General features: G+C 45.6%; 2 protein-coding genes across 8 annotated transcripts; one reads left to right on the top strand and one right to left on the bottom strand.

Annotated features, from left to right (window-relative positions):
* The first annotated feature begins 2,000 nt into the window (after positions 1 to 2,000).
* On the top strand, positions 2,001 to 6,407 carry LOC149325478 (uncharacterized). The gene is made up of 3 exons (XM_089563993.1): positions 2,001 to 2,223; positions 3,368 to 3,994; positions 4,321 to 6,407. The coding sequence occupies exons 1-3, from the start codon at positions 2,139 to 2,141 to the stop codon at positions 5,157 to 5,159; spliced, it is 1,551 nt and encodes a 516-aa protein (XP_089420119.1). The 5' UTR covers positions 2,001 to 2,138; the 3' UTR covers positions 5,160 to 6,407.
* Positions 6,408 to 6,701: 294 nt separating this feature from the next.
* LOC149325477 (uncharacterized) lies at positions 6,702 to 13,048 on the bottom strand. 7 transcript variants are annotated; one of them, XM_089563798.1, is made up of 11 exons: positions 12,536 to 13,048; positions 12,394 to 12,453; positions 11,688 to 11,750; positions 11,455 to 11,517; positions 11,218 to 11,280; positions 10,981 to 11,043; positions 10,715 to 10,777; positions 9,639 to 9,737; positions 9,339 to 9,437; positions 7,829 to 7,918; positions 6,831 to 6,968 (listed from the first exon to the last, which is right to left on the bottom strand). In XM_089563798.1, exons 1-10 carry the CDS (start codon positions 13,037 to 13,039, stop codon positions 7,871 to 7,873), a joined length of 1,125 nt encoding a protein of 374 aa, XP_089419924.1. In that variant the 5' UTR covers positions 13,040 to 13,048; the 3' UTR covers positions 6,831 to 6,968; positions 7,829 to 7,870. The 7 variants fall into 7 exon arrangements, with proteins under 7 accessions (XP_089419919.1, XP_089419920.1, XP_089419921.1 ...); XM_089563793.1 differs by lacking the exon at positions 12,536 to 13,048 and having other exon boundaries at positions 6,702 to 6,968; positions 7,829 to 8,576; XM_089563796.1 differs by having other exon boundaries at positions 6,836 to 8,576.
* Positions 13,049 to 13,798: the final 750 nt, after the last annotated feature.

The raw sequence follows: 13,798 nt of genomic DNA, 5'->3' as shown, positions 1-13,798 counted from the left end.
TGTCCCGTTTTTGTTGCGCTGTGAGAAAAAAAAACAACATTTAGCGCTTCCAACGACACAGCAGCCGCTATTTTACTGCCTATGGAGCAGTGCGAAAAGCCGCCTGCGTGTACAAAATACTATCGAGTCCAGCTCCGGCCGGCACTGCCGTTGCTACGCGCTGAACAAAATGCCAAAAAATGTGGCCAAGCGCGAACACCATCTGTTTGTCCAGTACACAAAAATCATTTGTCCGTTAGAAAACCTGGATTCTACAAGACTCAGCGCAACAAACAACACTTTGGCAGGAACTTGTTTTAGCTCACCGTGGAGGTCTGGCCGGCAAGAAGACGTATGACGCGCTGTGCCGAAGTCTTCTTCCAGAGTCCACGTGCGTGCGTCACTGCGGGCGGCACTAACAACCGATGGACGTCCGCGCAGAACTGCCGACAACCACTGGGGCGTGAAAGCGCGTGTGGAGTGAGGCCTCCGTAGACCAAAGAAAGGGAAAGGAGAACGAGAAAGATCTGGTGTGCGAGGAGGAACACCCACGTGCAACGCCATCCCGGTATCAGCATGGCTCGTCTAGACGCGCATTCTCCCGCTCTCTCCTTACGGCCTGAGCAGGAGCCGAGAGGACAAAGCTTGGAAGAAGAAAAATTATTCCTTCCTCCATGGGACAAAGCATTTTTTGCTGCGCTGCCCCACCGCTGATCTCCGCGAGAGGGCGCTACGAGCCGACCCTTCCAAACCCTTCCTGCGGCAGCGCGGGAACCCATTTTGCGCATTCGGCGCGCACGGGCGCATTTTTTCACGTGTTTGACGGTGTTGGTTTTGTCGCTGTGTTTAGCTCGTGAACGAAAGGTCTGCCATGTGCCTCATGCTTCGCGCGTCTTGCTGACAAGGTCACGTTTCTCAGCAAGTTTTTTGGATCGGACTTTTCATGAATATTCGTCTCACAAACTTGTGTAGGGAAGCTGCGCTTAAACGCGTGAACGAAAGGTTTGCCACGTGAAGTAATCTATGCGGCTGCCTCATGCTCTGCGCGCCTTGCTTACATGCTTGTGAAGACGAACAACACAAGCAGTCCGCTGTAGAAACTTTAGCGTACTCAAGAGAATGGTGAACTTCACTATCCAAAGTCGTTGTTTCTAGCTCTCCTGGAAACGATTTCGGCGTTTTTTGAAAAGGCAGTAAGTATCTCGCACGATCGAAAAAATTGGCGGAGACTTAGCTTTAGTTAAGCCCGGTAGTTTGCGAAAGCAAAACCGCAGCGCCTCCAACTGAAGTAACGCAGTGCGCCGCGTCTACAGGTCACGCGTGGCTACCGGCCGCCGCTGCGCGACGACTCAAAGCGTCTTCGGTAATTTTTTGATATTTTGTTTGATGTTGTTGCGACTGAGCGAAAGAAAACAATCTGCAGCTGGTATGACGTCACAGCGGCAGTAGCGCCACAAGGTGCGCGGCGTAACTGCAGCCGGGCTATCTGAAAGAGCGAGATGGTCGCCCATATTCACTCCGCTAAAGGTGAAACGTAACTGCGGCCGGGTCAAGCGAAGGCTTCAAAGTGCGAGTAGTATTGCTTTCGCAATAAAATTCTCGAAGCCTTGCAACTAATCTTTGAACCACATCTTGAAGATTCCCCTCCTGTTTTGTCCGGAAGGTGTTGGCAGAGGTCACGCAAAACGCTCAGCACATCTGATTTCTGAGGAGTTTCTCCGATTTCTTCTCGTCAACTACGGAAGAAATTGACAAACCAAAATTACCCGACTTGCTTTCTCCACAAGCCAACTCGACAACATATTTCAGGCTATAACGGAAAAACATTCGGAACTCTAAGTCGCACGACAGTGATGTTTATGTCATTATACAAGCAGTGCCTGTTACTGTTTTGTGTTCTTTTAAAGGGGCTGCGAAACACTGCCTGGGCGAATACCGGCTATACACCATTTTACTGGGACGCTGCCATATTGTGCGCGCAGCGCCGTCTATGATCTCGCCAATATCGTCGCCATGTTGGAATGTGGGATAAAGCTGTTTTGCATGCATATCCGAGTCAACCAGCAGGTGTTTTCTCTCAGATGTGCTTATTTTTGATCTGTGGTGCACATGGTGTGAAAAATTATTTTTTGAGCTTGAGTCAAGTGCGCTGAGACGACATGTCCGGGGCTTCGAGTAGCAATGAAGCTGCAGAAGCTAGTCGAAATGCAGCTGCGCCGGCTGCGCCTGTGATTAACATTGGAGGTAAGTGATGGCTCCTTCTAAAGTTATTTGCTTTGAATGTGTTCCTAGAGTGCGATATTCCGATTGTACCTAGCGCGAAGAAAAAGCGCGACAGGCCTGTAGGCCTTTCGAGATGAATATTCGTTCTGCACTGGGTCTTCCCATTCCTGTTGGAATGCGTGCTCGCGGCCGGGTGCTCGCGTCGACTAATCGCACTCGGTCCATACATTTCCACATTCGCGTTTATATTCCGCACCAGTCACAAATGCGACCTGGCCGATTATTTGCTAGCGGTATTGTTTAGTCCCTTCATACGCGCGTTGCGTTTGTTTATCCGTCGTTAGGCAAGATCGCGATCGTCGGATCGAGTACTTTCGGATAAAAACAATTCACTTAAAAAGTTACATGCAAGCATGCCAGGCACAGTGTGGCTCCGCCGTGTTAGCAAGCTTAGCGTGCAAAAATTGCGACTAGATTAGTCTATTGTGTTGAAGTACAACAGCAAGCCAGCATTCGACGACTGGTGTGTAGAGCAAGGGCGACAGGAGTGCTTTCCATCGCCGAAACTATCGCTGCCTTGGCACATCGCTAAGGTTTTGCTGTAATAGAGATCAAGCATAGTGCTGACCACAGACCCGGGGCCGCTTCACGGTCATTTTTCTCGCCGCCTGTTTATCAACGTGCGCGGAGAGCGCCGTGTGCAGTACAGCAGACACACACCAGACACAGTACTATGATAGCCGTCACATCGTGTTAGCCGCCGCTGCCCGCCTAGAACCTAAATGCAGTAGGTGTACTGATTGAAAACGCGTGCAGAAAATGTGATGCTGTTTTGGGGGAGAATTAAGCCTTCAAAAAAAAATAAGTCATGATGTGGTGTCTTTGGTGTCACTTGAGACTCAGGTTCAACAGGGAGCCTGCACATACGCCAACAGATTATTGCAGCACTAGTTTGGCAGTAATCAAATGCATGTATCCAGTGTATCTAGCAGAGACTGGAAGCACAGCAGTACATATTTTATTTTTTTTAGAGCACACACACACACCCTAGTCATACACTGAGCGCTAGAAAGGAAACTGCATGCATCGGTATGTTATTGTTTAGATGTTCGTTGCACTGTTGGATCATTTAAAATTTTTACCTTTGGTTTTTTTTTTTTTGCAGACAAGACATACCGTCACCCATCTGTGATAACAGAGTGGCATGATGATGTAAAAAAATGGCCCCATGTCCAAATGCCACACATCATCTACTACCTTGTGACCAACAAGGCATGCGACTTGCGAGAAGTTAACGCCTTCAGGAGCATGGAGTCATACACCTACCTGCAGAGTGGTTGGGTGGGGCAAGTGCTTGTGCATGAAGTTGACAGTGATTTCATTTTACTAAAGTGCACAGTGCAAGCATCGCAGGCATTGAAGACACAGCACGAAGCATGGGTGGGCTGTAAACGGAGCGGTGAGGTAATGAATAGTGGCTGCACCTGCATGGCTGGAAAAGGAAAAGTCTGCAGCCATGTTGGCGCACTCCTTTGGAAAGTGGATATGGCAGTAGTGAAGGGCCTCACTGGAGAATCCTGTACAGACAACACTGCCGCATGGAACATGGGCACAAAAAGGAACTTGGAGCCAGCTCAGCTTGAAAACATTGATTTTAAGCGCAGAAAGCAAGCAGTTGACGAAAATACACCCCCAAAGAAAGTGCCAGCTGTGCCCCACCTGCTTGCAAATGACGAAGAATTTGAAGAGTTCTTCAAGGATTGTCCATTTCAAGAGCTTGTGAACGCACCCGGTAAGAGGCAATTCACTACAATATGTGTAAATTAGTGTACTCCTAATTTAAACAAAACAAGTAGACCACTAAAAAAAAGCCTCTTATGCTGCATAATAAGCAGAAAGTGCAATACAGATACAAGAAATTGTACACAACTCTATTGGTTGTACAGAAGCCCCTCACAAGGGAGATTATTAATGCCGAGGCCATTTTCTACACGTTGTTTCATTTTCATGTTTTCGAGTCGTTGGCCTCAAGTGCAACCAGCAAATGTTCTTGCATGCAAGCTGCTGGAAGTGCGCGCTGTTTGGTGTAATCGTGCTTTCTGTTTGCTTCAATCCCAGGCACCTTGCTTCACGCCACTAGATCTGCTCCATTCCGGCAGCTCCAACAAAGCATTATACCTGCATTGCATCATGCGCCTCATGATGATGTCACAGCCTTGCCACACACCTGCGTGCTGTGTGCCGAGTTTTACAACAGGTACATTGCCCTTTCTAGTGCGGCAATAACAACTCTGGAGGCGGCTACAAGGCAGCAGGACAACTACTTATGGCACATATCAAGAAGGCTCAGGGTGACAGCGTCAAATATTAAGAAAATTCCTAAACGTGCTACAACCCCTACAATAAAAGCAGTGCAGGCTATGACAACTCCAAATTTTTTTGGAAATGCAGCCACACAACATGGCCTCAAGCACGAGTCAGTCGCACGGCAGCAGCTTGCCACAGACTTTGGCCTGACAGTTGTTCAGTGTGGGACGTATGTCTACGAAGAGAAACCGTGGCTGTCTGCAACGCCTGATGGCATAGTTGACTCTCATCAGGCAGTTGTCGAGATTAAGTGTCCATTTGTAGATGATTGCAGGGACATGATTCATGGTGGCAAGTATGATGTCATTATCAACCAGGACACGTACATGTTAGCTGAGAATGGTCCAAATGAGTACTACTCGCAGGTTCAGTTCTCCATGCTGTGCACAGGAAAGAAGCTGTGCTTCTTTTATGTGTGGTCAGTGAAGTGTGCTATATTGATGCAAGTCCCTTTCAATGAAGCATTTGTAAGAAGCTTAATGCCACGCCTTGAGCGGTTCTATTTTTGTGCTTTGCTCCCAAGCCTGCAAAAAATGAAAACTGAAGGCAAGCTTGACCTTGCAGAATACGAGAGAATTGCACAAATGTGAAAAGCGAGAGGACACATTACTGCTCCTTTTCAGGGATTAGCAAAATATGTGAAAAATATTTGTAGCACAGTTTTTCGGGTGACCTCTGGTCTGACTGAAAAAGCAGACTTTTTGTACCCTGTGTTCAGGACTTACTTGGTGGAGGGGCCTTGAAGCATATGCTAAGGCAATAACTCCTAGATTTTACCTGTCATTTGTGATTGCTGCTGTGCTAAAAGCTATCAGATGCTCTGCCCAGTTACCACATTTATGATTGCTGCTGTGCTAAAAGCTATCAGATGCTCTGCCCAGTTACCACATGTTTGCCTTTTTTTCTTGACTTGCTTGCTGTGCCGCTTAGTTCCCATGGGCACTGATGATTCATGATCTCAAGGAAAACTTGCTGATAGCTGTTGTGAGGTGATAAAAAATGGCACAGAGCCCAGCTCGAGAACGATGATTTCAAATGGCCTATGCAACAGAAAGCAAAATTTGTAGCAAATCTTCTGTGGTGTGTACAGCAATCATACTTGGCTGGTTTTAGACAAACTTGTGATGCACATCATAGAAGACTTGCTCCGAAATTATTTACATTTTGTGGGCCTGTTTGAAGTCTCGCAAACTGGGCTCTGTGCTGTGTTTATCACATCCTGACACCTATCGGCAGGTTTTCCTTGAGCATCATGAATCGCATGTGCCCATGGGAACTAACTTGAAACTTCGATTCGAACTTGGGCCGTCTCGCAGCTATCAGCTTCCTTGGCCAGCGCGTGATACCACGCTATATGGGCAGGCATTCACATAGAGCGTTAAACTGCAGCACGCTTTTGCACTGTGCTCTGAACTTCTTCATTTTCATCAACTTGTATCTGTGCCGCTCTTTCATTTAATGATGGAAAATTGGCAAGAAAACGCGCAACAAAGGCACAGTATCTGTCTGAGGCCGAGTCCTGTCATCCCAAGTACGTAGCTAGGCGGCAAGCAGCTTGGTAAACATAAGGAATGCAGGCAGTGTGCTCCCTTGTAAAACCAAGCATAAATATGCTCTTGCTCATAGAACTTGGTTCAGGGATAGCCGAACAACTACAATTCCTTGGCCCAACAAGTACTCTCAGCGCGGCAAGAATTTCCTTTCTGATGATTGATTTGGTATTTCCCGAGAATTGCTCCTGAGTAACTTTGTAATTTTCGTCCATTATTTGTGATTCCTGCGGTGCTGGAATCTATCACATGCTCTCCCAGTTACCACACATTTGCCGGCTAACTGTGCTGCGGCAGCACAGTTAGCAAGTTAAGAAAAAATAGTTGGACACCTAGGTCACCAGTAGTCACCTCATGAGTACAAGCAAAAAAAGGCAAACGTGTGGTAACTGGGAGAGCATGTGATAGATGCCAGCACAGCAGGAATCACAAATAATGGACGAAAATGTGTACGAAATGTGTGTTACGAAAATGTGTCTCTGCTTTCATCTGTGGCTCATTGAAGTGTGTGCAAAATACCTAAGTTGGTTTGCTGTGTTTTTGATCTCTAGCTTTAGTGCGCAAATACCCATTGTCCAGAAAGATGTGCAGCTGTAGAAATAATTTACTTCACTTAGGTAGAGCTGGCCCTGTCTTGAGGGTTCTTGGTACGAATAAGAGCTGGCTTGAAGTTGCAGAGTCCAGCACACACAAATATCATTGCATCTATTGTCTTCTTTGACTTGATGGTCAAGGTGGACTTGAATATGCGGAAGTTTTTTATCCTGTTGATGGCTCTCTCAACGTGAATGCGCACTGATGCAATGCGTCGTGTTTGGGTGACCTCCACTTCAGAGAGCTGCTTTTTGCCTGTATGAAAAATTGTCAAGCAAAATGGAAATATGGACTTGTTAGTTCACACTGCATGAAGAACACACATTGACAAGCACCTGAGAACATACACTATGACTCATGTTTTAGGGCGAAGCTCTACTCTCCGAGCTACAACTCTCAAGGTCATGGAGGTTGCCGTTTGACATTCAAATCAATTTGGAGCAGCGAAAAGCTACAGCTACAGAAATGCTTCACAAAAATGTTTAATGATGCAAAACACAGTGTATCCTTGCTTAACTAGAGCTTCTGCTCGCCAGAGTTAAACTACTGCCAATTTTTTCAACACAGTTTACATGCAAAAACTTTGACAAGGCAGTACAGGCACAATAACAATACCTCGCTAATACCGTCCGACTTATTCCTGTGCATAATCGTTTTGCATTCAGCCACACATGGCAGGCTGTTATGAACCTATCCATCCTATGGTGTCAGTGCTGTGTGGCTAAAGTATTTGCCATATTCAGCTAAGAAGCCCCCTGGATCTTCAGTCCTTAATACCTGCCAGGCACATTATATTTCTCACTCGCTGCCTACTGCAATGGGTGCTTGAGCAGATCAATTTTTGAGTGGACAAGCTTCACTTGCTCAAAACCAAAATGACGCAGGAATGTAAGGGCATACTATACAACTAAACAGATTCAGCTAGGAACCTGTGCATTAATCAGGCAGGCTGTAACATTGACAGCAGCCAGACATATACTGCACTGTGTGATCAGCTCACAAGATAGCACTGTACTGTAGTTTAGGCACATTGTGTGCCAAGGGTTACCTGCAAACTAGCCTTGTTCATGTGAAAGGCACTGTTCACATGCTGAGTTAGGGTGTGGCATACTTACCTCTCGTGAAGGCTGGCATGTTGAGCTTTACTCCTTGGGCTTCTAGGTAGGGGTCCAATGTGAAGCCCCTGTCAGCCATGATTTCATCGCCTGGGAGAAAGTATTCCATAACTCCACAGTCCGTCACGATATGCTTGTCGGAGGCCCGGCCACCATACGATTTTGACACGTACATGATGATGCCGTTCGGTGCAATAACTGCTAAAAACTTTACAGTGTTGCAGGCTTTATACGAACTGTATGTCTGAGCCCTGGGCCTTTGTTTTTTGGCCCTTTGCAGAGGCACTTCCGTGCAGTCCATAATGCATGTGGTATTCTCATAGCCATTTTTGATAAATGCCTGCGGCATGGTGCTTGCTATGCGAGACTTTGGCAACCAGACAACAAAATATTTCATTATTGTCTGCAGACATCTCAAGATTTTAGTGAAAATCTTGCAAGCAAGTGATGTAGAAATTGAAAACCTCCAAGCAAGATCTTTGTGCAGAAGGCCAAGTCTAAGGCGCATCAGTGTTAGCAACAGCTGATCCTCCAGTGGCACTTGTGAGGGTGGTAGCAACAACTGTCGCAGGCTTTTGGAGAGCCTCTCAAACATGTCCTCTGTCAGCCCAGTGTAAAACTTAATGTCAGCTGCTGACATCCTCGATCTAACAGATGGCCGAAATACAACCAAGTTCAGTGGCACAGAGTACGGATGGTCTGCTGTTGCCATGTCTTCCCACTGGCTGGCTACCTCATGTCTGCCATCCTGGAAAGTGGAATAATAAAGAGTGAGATCAAAGCAGACAGAACTTGCCTGCAAGAACTGGCAACAGCACAAACAGAACTTAAAATAAATTTTGTTATCGGCTGCTTTAAGCAGAAGATTGCAGTAAAGTGTGGTGCCTCGAATGCTACTTAGACTGAGCAATGTTTTTACTGAACGGAATAAGCATGAATGCGTCTTACTGCCATGTACATGCTAATTTTACTTCGGCAGGTACTTGTTTGGTAAGCTCTTGATACTAAAAGCAGTCAGTGGACAATATTGATCCCTGATTGTGCACGCCTTGACAAACAAAACCTTTCATAGCACACGTGGTTCACATCTCAACTTGTGATGTGTACAGCAATCACAGGATTGCCTCAAGTGCAGACCATTTCCTGAATATGATCTCAGATTTCAAGAACTTTGGCAACTTTGCTAGGAAACGATTGTAGGAGATGCCAAACACAAAGCAATGCGTTGGTGATGTGCCTTTCCGCTGCAGTGGCTTGCTGCTCATGTTGTGCGGTGCCATGCGGCTTACTCAACTGTTCTCTGTGTGGGTCCAACATATGCCATTTATGGTTCGTAAAGAAAGAATTTTGAAAGTGATACACCCAGTGCATTATTTGTGCTTCTCACACTGGTTTGTCAACTTTCCGACGAACAAAATGTACACCAAATGCAATGTTACATTTTTCCTTAACCCTGCAATACAGCTGTACCGTTGTAATTAAATGAGAAAATTCAACCAACTGCACTTACAGGATCTGTATCTGTCTGTGTTTCCGCAGCAGTAGTTGCCCTAATAGGAACTAGACGAAACTTTGGCACTGGTCTGGCACCATCGGAGGTGGCACCTTGCTGCAAATGAAAATGAAATTTATAAAGAACTTTTTCACTGCTTAAAGCATAACAGGCAGCTGCTATTAACTGATGCACAACTGCTACTGCATGAAAACTGGTGTCTTTAAGCCACCAAATGCAATGTTACATTTTTCCTTAATCCTGCAATACAGCTGTACCGTTGTAATTAAATGAGAAAATTCAACTAACTGCACTTACAGGATCTGTATATGTCTGTGTTTCTGCAGCAGTAGTTGCCCTAATAGGAACTAGACGAAACTTTGGTGCTGGTCTGGCGCCATCGGAGGTGGCACCTTGCTGCAAATGAAAAAAAAAATTCATAAAGAACTTTTACACTGCTTAAATCATAACATGCAGCTACTATTAACTGATGCACAACTGCTACTGCATGAAAACTGGTGTCTTTAAGCCACTAAAATTAACATAAATATGTTCTCACCTTATTTACTGAAACCATTTGTGCACAAGCATCACCATGAGTAAAGTGGAGCAAGGGGTTTTTTGATCAGATTGCACTGAACGTATAAAATTTGAAGCATACACGTCTGTGCAAGGATTTGAGTACAAGTGTGTCAGTGCTGCATCTCTGAATTTCCAACACCTTCACACCAGTGTAGTTAGACCATATAGCCATATCCTCTGTCTTTCACATCACTGGTCCATTATAATAATTCATGCCTGCTCTGGAGTCGCACATTTCCTAATAGGTCCATCAAGCCGCAAAAATGTCTCCAGCAGTTCACATAAGGCTCTTTCAAGCAATAAAGACGACACAGCAACTATTTACAAACAGCAGAACTACCCATGCGTAAACACTAGTACGTTACTAAGGGAGAAATCATCAGATATTTTACCAATCTGCACATTTATCTACCTGTCAGAGAGTATATGCATTTCCACATTCATCATCACACCAAGCTGCATGACCTGCTGAATATGGCAAAAGTTCCACCCATGCCTATCCTGGTGGTGCGCTACAAGTGGAACACAGAAAGGACCTTACCAAACTGGGGCTTAATGCAAGCAGAAACTTGCTCTGTTATAACTTTAATCATATGGCATCATATTTCTGAAATTTACTGGAGCTGCTAGCAAATTTGTGAGTCACAATGCTTTCTCATTGGGCCCATGCTTTTGGGTCACGGGGAAACAATACAGCAGCAACAAAACAGTTCATTCTGATGTAGGGAATGTCACAAATAAAATAGCTGAAAGCCTGTGCAGCTCCCAGTCAAGAGATATGATATATCAGTAAATAAAAACTACTAATATACATCACGAGTGCTTGAGACATAGTCTCCTGCTGGCAAGTCGGGGTGAGCACCTCCTATGGAAACCTACAAATATCAGAAAAAGGATGTGAAAAGAAAGGCACCTTTAAAACACGCCAACCAAATGACACTTTACGATTACTTTGCAAGCATTTGTCCATAAAGTAAAGAAGCTATGCAAGGACCACAGCTGAATTGCATGTGCTAATTGAGCATGCCACAATAAACCATGTTTTGCGTCAAATATGAAGGGAAAATAAGTTGCGTACACCGTCACTGTGTGGCTCATTGGTTGCTGCCTGGGAATCTGGTTGCGTATCCTCCAGGGAAGCCTACAAATATCAGAACGAAGCATGTGACAGACATCATCAAAAAGCACCTTTAAAGCATTCAAGTACACAAACTTAAGCTTGAGTGAGGACCACAGCTGCAGTGCATGTGCTAACTGAGCATGCCGCAATAAACAATGTTTTATGTGAGGTATGAAGGGAAAATGAGTTGCGTACACTGTCACTGTGTGGCTCATTGGTTGCTGCCTGGGAATCGGGTTGCGTATCCTCCAGGGAAGCCTACAAATATCAGAACGAAGCATGTGACAGACATCATCAAAAAGCACCTTTAAAGCATTCAAGTACACAAACTTAAGCTTGAGTGAGGACCACAGCTGCAGTGCATGTGCTAACTGAGCATGCCGCAATAAACAATGTTTTATGTGAGGTATGAAGGGAAAATGAGTTGCGTACACTGTCACTGTGTGGCTCATTGGTTGCTGCCTGGGAATCGGGTTGCGTATCCTCCAGGGAAGCCTACAAATATCAGAACGAAGCATGTGACAGACATAATCAAAAAGCACCTTTAAAGCATTCAAGTACACAAACTTAAGCTTGAGTGAGGACCACCGCTGCAGTGCATGCGCCAGTGAGCACACTTCAATAAACAATTTGTGCGTGGTATGAAATGAAAAGAAGTTGCATACAATGTCATTGCTTTGCTCATGGCTTGCTGTAGAGGGAACAGGTTGTGCATCTCCCAGGGAAGTCTACGAATAGCAAAAGGAAGCACGTAGAACCAGGCATTAAAACATAACTAGCAAACACATCATAATGCGTAATAGTGTGCTAGCATTTCTGTTCTTGAACTCTAGAAACTTTAAGAACCTATCGCCATCGGCTGCCCAACCCAAGGTCATCGGTTTGATTCAGACTACGGCGGCCGCATTTCGATGTAGGCGAAATGCAAAAACGGCCGGGCGCTCAGCCGATTTCGATGCACATTAAATCGCATGTTACCCGAACAGTCCGGTGCCCTCCAGGAGGGCGTGCCTCGCAGAAAAGAGCGTTACTTTAACGCATGAAGGTTATAAACCACAATGGGCGCAAACTTGGACACGCTGCACTAAAACGAAACACACCCAGCGAAGAGAACATGAAAAAGGGGGCCGCGACTAACCATTCATACTACTAGCGCCGCGAGCCCCTCTGCAAACGGTACGATACACCGCCGCGTCGAAGGCTTCTTCAGAAGCGTGAACGCTGATACGTCTTTGTTTAGCACCCTTAAGTAATGTTTGCACAGAAATAAAACGACTGCAGTGAATTAAAACTGCGCTGCAAAGCATATAAGTACATACGCACTTCACGACCCGTTTTCAAGATCAGGGATGGATTGGAGGTAGTACTTGCCTTTCTTCTCTTTGCAGGCACATAAGGCTCCCTGTGGATGCGTCGCCGTCCAACTTTCACCTGAATTAATGTTATTTGCCTCGTTAACTTGCTGCTCAAAAACACACAACACAATTAGTTAAAACAGAATTGAAACAGTCACCTTTCGCTCGTAGCCAAGATGAAGCATTGGCGTTGTGTTTACGTCTGTCCGTTTTCCTCCGAAGAAATGTTTCGAGCAGACACGAGAAGACGGAGAAGGCGAGAAGTCTTTTCTATTAATGTTTGCAACCCAAAGCCGCCGCTGCTCTTCGTCCGCAGGAAATCGATGCAGCTGAAAAAGCTTGCAACCGCAGTGCTGACGCGGCTTGCTGTGAACTTCGCATACTTCTATTTCCAACGTTTTTCGCTTTCGGTAGTTGTTGTTGCATCCAAAGACGACGCAATGGTTCCCTGTTGATCTGGAGTTTGTTGCCATTGCGTTAAATGCACGAAAAAAGCACAACGTGACAAAAAAATGCGTCAAATGCCAAGCGTGCACACACAGAAAATGGAGCGGGGGCATGCGGGGACTGCCGACTGCACAGGCCAGGAAGGAGGAAAGCAGAGGCCAGGGAGGAGGAAAGCAGTCGGCGCGCTGCGAGCGAACTGGGTGCGAGGCTAACATGGAAAATGGTGTATACTTTAGGTGGGTTCTTTATGTCACACAGATGCTGATTTAAAAAGAATTACAGGAATCGATGCACAGGAACGGGAGTTATTCAGTGAAGAAATTTCAAAATACAAGCAAACAAAACGCTGCCCTCAACTCGATTTTGGCGGGGCTTCCCACTCCTATTTCGCTCTCCCAATGACGGCACCTGGCGCAACCAATCAAAACAGCCAGCCAGAGCACGTCGCGGAAGTTTGTACTCCATGGTTGCCTGCTCTCTGTGAGACTGGCAGCGTTGTTTCTATGCCAGAGCGCCCCTGGTGGTGTATTTTTATTTTACTTGCTTTGCAGGGCTTTTATCTAAGACAAACAAATTGTTTTTGTTGATCTAATATAAAACGCAGACAGGTGACAAAATGTGTCTCTATTTATTCACACAATTTGCAGGATATTTACTGTTTGTCCGGTCATCAAGCTCGCGCCAGGTGATGTCATATCCGCTGCTAAAAACCCGCCACTGTGTGGCGACCATGAAGTTGTTTTTGGGAGGACATTAAAATATTAAAAAACGGAATGTACGCGGTATTACCGACGCTAATAGCACCATTATAACTCACTGTATGCAATCAACAGGCAAAACGGTTAACTAAGATTCTGTTTCTGGGCCCCTTTAAGTATGTGAAACGATGTCGGAGTTTCAAAGATCAAAGTATCTTTCTGATCTGGCGTGTTCCGCGCAGTGAGAACAGATGGCACAGATGCATTTGAATGTTT

Source organism: Amblyomma mixtum, chromosome 10 (genome assembly GCF_055824585.1).
Source record: "Amblyomma mixtum isolate Tamu chromosome 10, ASM5582458v1, whole genome shotgun sequence".
Classification (NCBI taxonomy): Eukaryota; Metazoa; Arthropoda; class Arachnida; order Ixodida; family Ixodidae; genus Amblyomma; species Amblyomma mixtum.
The sequence above is the reverse complement of the archived record's forward strand: the minus strand, read 5'-3'. Positions and strand labels throughout refer to the sequence as shown.